The 6505-nt window shown below is 43.9% G+C and overlaps 1 protein-coding gene and 1 pseudogene across 2 annotated transcripts in view; one reads left to right on the top strand and one right to left on the bottom strand.

Annotated features, from left to right (window-relative positions):
* Positions 1 to 1961: 1961 nt before the first annotated feature.
* On the top strand, positions 1962 to 2484 carry LOC113475868 (histone H3). The gene has a single exon (XM_026840979.1). The coding sequence runs from the start codon at positions 1962 to 1964 to the stop codon at positions 2370 to 2372; it is 411 nt and encodes a 136-aa protein (XP_026696780.1). The 3' UTR covers positions 2373 to 2484.
* Positions 2485 to 5989: 3505 nt separating this feature from the next.
* LOC113475870 overlaps positions 5990 to 6505 on the bottom strand; it is a 2374-nt pseudogene continuing 1858 nt past the window's right edge. The window contains exon 2 of the transcript XR_003397634.1: positions 5990 to 6505. This exon is cut by the window's right edge and continues 1 nt beyond it. The product of XR_003397634.1 is annotated as a histone H3-like (transcript).

Genomic DNA, 6505 nt, shown 5'->3' with positions numbered 1-6505 from the left:
TGAATCAGCCAAAACTTGATCGCATTTTCAGTGTCCAAGCCAGAAAAAAACTATGTCAGGAAGACCAAGATTTAGACTTGATAGAATTTTTATGGAAGCCAATGCTTCTTACTGGGACCAGATCATAGCAGACAAGCTGCAGGCAAAATAGGTGAAACGTATTCTTCTTCAGTGTGCCCACACTCTCATAAGCCTTTGAAGCCAGATTTCTGACTTCCTAACTGTCTGATAGCAGAGATGTTGAATGACTGGCCTCATTTGTATACTGTACTTTGTAATTGTATATTCACAATTGTATATTGTAAATCTGGGCACCAGCTGGCCCTTCCAGTGCCGCTGGCAAGCTGGATGGCATCCTAACCAAGGACAGTGCTGCTCTGGCACCAGCCCATGACTGCACAGCTACAAAGCATGTGCCGTAATAAACATAAGCTACAGCCCAGCACACTTACACACTAAACAAGTCTTCAAAACACTTTCTGCTCCCTTCTATAGGAAGACAGCCAGCCTATGTTGCTGGCACCCAAGTGCTACCTTGTGACACTCCTGCTCTAGAAAGATGGCACAAATAACCTTATCTGGAGCCAATACCTGCTTCACCCCCACACCCCTCTGCTGAGGAAAACCAGCAAGGCAGCATCACTTAACGAGAGCACCTTCACATGGTGTGTGACACAGTGCTTTGGCTCTCAGTGATAGCAGAAGTCCAGTCTACACTGTGTCTGGGTGCCACCATCATCATTTTGCCTGTGGGGCAAAAAAAATGGCTTGCCCGACAACCCAAATGACATGGAAGCCTGTCACATCAGTGCCTGGAGTGTCACCAGCCAGGGAGGTGGTAGATTGCAGACCAGCTGCATATGCACTGCATGCTCCAGAACAATTTGTCCATTCATAGGTACCAAACAGAGTTCTGGCTGGAGTGGATGGGGATGTGTACATTGGTCACATTGCTCCCTCCATCTTACCAGCGGTCACAGGGAGCACTGGCAAACAAATAGGAAAGGGCGGGAAGCAGAAAGCACGCAGAACTGCTGGCGTGTCATGGGGAGGAAGAGTGAGTTGTTCACAGCATCAACATGCTCAGCGGCTCGGCCGAGACACTGCCCGCCGGCTTCCGCGTCACCAGCCTGGTGCCTCTGCCCCCCTCTCTGCCGCCCCCTGTAAATGCAGAAGGGAAAAACAATTGAACACGGAATTGCTGCACCTCCTGCCTAACTGCATCTAAAAACGCATTTAGAGCTTCTGCATCATTCATATATCTGAATATCTCAATAACATTAGTTTTAGTAAAAATCTTAAACTGGATTACAACCCTTGATTCCTATATTTATGCTCTGGTTCTCATTTCTTTTTTACATTTCATTTGTTAATACGTCCTAAAAGGGGCAGACTTTTTTCATTCCTTGATTAAAGTTATGCTTTGTAACATTCCGGTTTTCACTATTCTTTCCAAACGATTTTATTCTTTCATCTTTTTTTTTTTCTTACATTTTCTTGTACATTATGTATCTTTCCGTAATAATACAACGTATGTAACGAACAATTAATATATCTTCCAGAGTAATTTTATCCTTTTTCATACTGCACAGGAATGGCCATAGAAAAGGAAGTAAAATTTCACAGTGGAAAGAGAAAAATACTTTCTAAAAAAGGTTTAATAATTATTCTCACACTGTCTAAAAAAGTTTTAAATCTATAATATATGAGTGGTTTTCGCAAATACACAAAAATCAGTGATAAGTAATGTATTTTATAGGTGGTAGAGAGTAGACAGAAAGAACAAAGACTCGGAGGGCTGGGCGGTAACTAGCAATGGCGGGATTTTTAAACTTTGAATGCACCAATCAGATTCAGCATGTCCACATCCGCCTATCAGAGAAGGGCCTTCTGCTATATAAACGCCTGGAGTATCAGCACTCTTGTCGGTTGTACTTGGAGTAGATTTTGGGTATAGAGCGATGGCGCGTACGAAGCAGACAGCGCGTAAGTCGACAGGCGGGAAGGCGCCCCGCAAGCAGCTGGCCACCAAGGCGGCCCGCAAGAGCGCGCCGGCCACGGGCGGCGTGAAGAAGCCGCACCGCTACCGGCCCGGCACGGTGGCGCTGCGCGAGATCCGGCGCTACCAGAAGTCGACGGAGCTGCTGATCCGCAAGCTGCCCTTCCAGCGCCTGGTGCGCGAGATCGCGCAGGACTTCAAGACCGACCTGCGCTTCCAGAGCTCGGCCGTGATGGCGCTGCAGGAGGCGAGCGAGGCCTACCTGGTGGGGCTCTTCGAGGACACCAACCTCTGCGCCATCCACGCCAAGCGCGTCACCATCATGCCCAAGGACATCCAGCTGGCCCGCCGCATCCGCGGTGAACGTGCCTGAGGTTCCCCCCACGGTCGTTCCTCCGTCATCCTTCATTTCTACCCTAAAGGCTCTTTTAAGAGCCACTACATTGCAGAAGAGGGCTGTTAGCACGGTCGGGTTTTTTGATATTGTCTTGCAAAGCTAAATCGTTAAGTTCTTAACAGGTAAGTGTAATGTAATTTGTTGGGATGGTTTCAGAAGTACTAACATCCTAGCATTTAGTTTGTTTCCCCTCCCACTCTCCCCAGCTCTACTTAGCTGATTTCTCTGGACATGTCAAGAGGCATTTGAATTGAGATTCAACAATATAGAAAAGATTACTGCTAACTGCACAAAATAATAGCAAGACAACTTTTTAAGTATGAGGAGTCATGATTCTTCCTCTCCAGATCTGATGCTTCCTGTAAATATCTTTTGTAATGGTTTTAAGGAGCAGTGCAGGTTTTTGCTTTTAAACAATGAAAGGTGTCACCCGAGTTAGTGGACAATAAGCTTTTTATTAAAGAGAAATCGATGTAAATATACTCTTAGAATATACTCAAAGTCCTAACAATGTGTTGGGTATCTGAGAGCCCTACCTCTTAAGTATGAGATGAATAAAACAAAAGTACTAAGAAGCCTCATGAAAGGTATAAACATGGGAAATTGAATAAATTAGTCCAGTTATCATTTATAATCTCAAATTTGTTTGCTTGATGACTTTGAGGCTGGAGTCGAGAATAAAGGAGAGCTTGGAAAAAGCAAAGAACCTGGTGGATGGATGTTCCTGGGAAGTCCCCCCTCCAAATTTCTAAATAAATGGAGATCACTGGCACAGGGGAAAGTTTTTGTGGCTTTCATATGGGACCAAAACAGCTCAGGGAAAGGAAGCATCTGTCAAGCCCTGGCAGTTTTGTAACCAATGAGAGTCTTGTAGGAAATATGTCATTTTGAGATTTGAGGACAAGTGTACTTATTGTGTTGGATGACAAAAAGGAAGGTGGACTCTAAAGGAATACACGTAGAGGAATCAGAAGGAAACATCAGAATTTAGTTGATTCAATAAAGTTTTTTTACTTAGAAAAGTACAGTTGGCCTTTAGTTTCCTTTAATTTCTTGACTGATTGTGTCGTCTTGTACTCTTTAGGTGTTTTAATATTTCAGAGAAATAACCTTTTCAATTAATTCACAAATAAAACGTTAAGATTCCTATGGTTTTTGCTTCTTTTCCTATGCCCTTGGTAATAGAGTCTAGCCTGTCCAATATGCTTCCTGTACCAGCCAAATTGGTCTGAAATGGAAACTCAGGTATTTGAATATGGCATCTGGGAAACTGCAAGAAGGTTCATAGAGTGTATTTCTAAAATACAACACAGGAAGTAAAATATTGCAGATGCAACTAATATTCATAGCATAATGATGTAGATATGAATTTACATACCTACACAGAAAGTACTTATTTTGCATGTATATAAACACATATATATGCTTTTCCTTCACTCACAAATTTTAATTCTTCTCAGTATCTGTCTACCTGTTTTTCCCAGTCCTCTCTGCCCTATCACCACCTGGCTTTATCCTACTGGCTTTCTTTTTTGCAGTCCAAACAATATGATAGAGTAGATCAGATGAAAAACTCTACTTTGCAATTGAACCAGATTACTGTTATAGGTCCTTTCCAACTGAATTATTCTGCTTCATTCCATTCATCTCTTTGTACATCACTACTAAAGAGGCACAATTTTATACATTTGATAGTGGAAGTGCTCCTGCTGGAACAGCACAGAGACTGTACCTATAAGTGTAATTTGAAAGGAATTATATGATTATAATTTTAAAATTAACTATACGTCTGGCTACGCTCTATTCAGTAGTCTCCATCCTGACTTTTTTTTTCCACATTGGCAGTGTATTAACTACAACGACTTCCATTTGTAGCAAGGCACCATTTAGAGGTTAGCAAAGGTTACAATGTCTACAACCTCAGACTTATTACATTGTAAATAAATAGAGTGAGGTCATGGGGTGAACAAAAATTATCTTGCTGAAATAGACACAGGTGCCTGCTTATAGTGCACACAAGCTCTGTAAGGAGCCCTCCCTGGTACCAGGCTGTGGAATCTGCTCTCAAAAGTGAATGAGGAAATAATTCATCATGACTGGTAAGTTGTAAATATGTTGTCTGTGTTCTGGGTCACACATCTTTTCTCATCCACCCCAGTGCTGCCTCTGACAGAAGGTGTATATAGCACAGGAAGCATCTCTAAGGGAAATGATGCAAATGATGCTCAGAAGCCACTAATGACAACAGGTGACCGCTCAAAGCATCCTTCAGTGCTACCCAGCACTCAGGTCTGTTACACCCCAGGTACCAGCTGTGAGTTTTCACACACGGGGAGAAGCGAAGATGTTTCCCAAAATAATGGGAGTAGTAACTCCTTTATGAACATGAGACCTAATTTTTAACTTCCTATTTTAGTGCTCAGGCTCTTGTTAGACTGGTCAGTCCTGTGGGCATGTCTCATAGCAAGAGGTGGGTCCTTATGAAGAAGGTTGAAAGCTTCATACATATAGACATATATCGTGCCAGTATCTTCCGAAGAACTCTAGAAATCCATTTGCAGAAATCTGACAAGTCAGCATGTTTTCTGACTGCATAAAATCTTGCGATCACTACCTGGGAAACTGTAAGTTCAGTGACAAATGTGTACACTCATTATTGGAAGAATACACAAATTTTCACTGCAAGAGTTTTATAAACCTCTTATTAAAAATACACCCCACCAAAAAAACACCCCAAACCACAAAATCAAATAAAACAAAACAAAAAAGAACAAAAGAAACCCAAAAAGAAAACAAAACAATCCCCAAAACCCAAACAAAAGCTTCAGGAAATACATAGCCTTTATTCCACACTTTATAATTATCAATGGTAACAAATTCAGACAAACTTTATAGCTTTTTCTGTGTACAATAATTTTTAATCAGCTTCTTGACCTTTTTAGTTATGTTTCTGCATGCCCTTGTATCAACAGAGTCAGTCATCTACCATTCTGTGACTGGTCTCAAAACCGATCTTTTCAGACATAGTCTTGCTCCTGGCATTAACAGTTGTTGGAGCAAGGCAGCAGCCCCCTTTAAAACAGACTGCCTTAGCCAGGTTTTAACAGTAATACAATTCCAATGAGCTATGGGAAGTTTCTCCTCTTGCCTGGACCCAAACAGCCAGGAGAGTTTAAGGCAGAGTTCCTGACCCAGGGCCTGCCCGAACAGAAATGTGTGTTGCCCTCCACTCCCCCCTCTTGCTTAAAATTGCTTTGAACCCAGCAGTCATAGTGTTAAAAATTTCTATTCTGCCTGATATTCTCTGCTCACCATCCTTAAATATACTGACCTCAACCCCACCCTACAATTCTCTGTCCTATCCCACTCACTCAGCATTCATAAACTACCAAAAAGATCACCTCAGTATTTGTGAAGGACCCTGATGAATGGCAAAGCAGGAAATTGTACACCTTGTGGGATTTGCAAAACCTGTTTATAGATAGGCAATATAGTAAAATGTTTAAAAACAACAGAGAAACTGGGCCCATAAAATCAAATGCTATAGTCTAGGAAATAAAGATTTCTAAAACGTGCTATGTAAAAACAAGTGCTACAGCTCCTTCCCTTTCCATGTAGTGGCTCTTAAAAGAGCCTTTGGGTCTGTGTACGTTGCCTCGATGTCAGCTGGAACGAGGGAGAGGCCACAGTAGGAAGCCTCAGGCACGCTCACCGCGGATGCGGCGGGCCAGCTGGATGTCCTTGGGCATGATGGTGACGCGCTTGGCGTGGATGGCGCAGAGGTTCGTGTCTTCGAAGAGCCCCACCAGGTAGGCCTCGCTCGCCTCCTGCAGCGCCATCACGGCCGAGCTCTGGAAGCGCAGGTCGGTCTTGAAGTCCTGCGCGATCTCGCGCACCAGGCGCTGGAAGGGCAGCTTGCGGATCAGCAGCTCCGTCGACTTCTGGTAGCGCCGGATCTCGCGCAGCGCCACCGTGCCGGGCCGGTAGCGGTGCGGCTTCTTCACGCCGCCCGTGGCCGGCGCGCTCTTGCGGGCCGCCTTGGTGGCCAGCTGCTTGCGGGGCGCCTTCCCGCCTGTCGACTTACGCGCTGTCTGCTTCGTACGCGCCAT

Source organism: Athene cunicularia, assembly GCF_003259725.1.
Source record: "Athene cunicularia isolate RWA chromosome 1 unlocalized genomic scaffold, athCun1 chr1_part2, whole genome shotgun sequence".
NCBI lineage: Eukaryota > Metazoa > Chordata > Aves > Strigiformes > Strigidae > Athene > Athene cunicularia.
Note: the sequence above shows the minus strand (reverse complement) of the source record. Positions and strands in the feature narration are given on the sequence as shown.

Excerpts from the sequence above, each read along its gene's own strand:
- LOC113475868 (XM_026840979.1), top strand. The coding sequence starts at position 1,962 with ATGGCGCGTACGAAGCAGACAGCGCGTAAGTCGACAGGCGGGAAGGCG.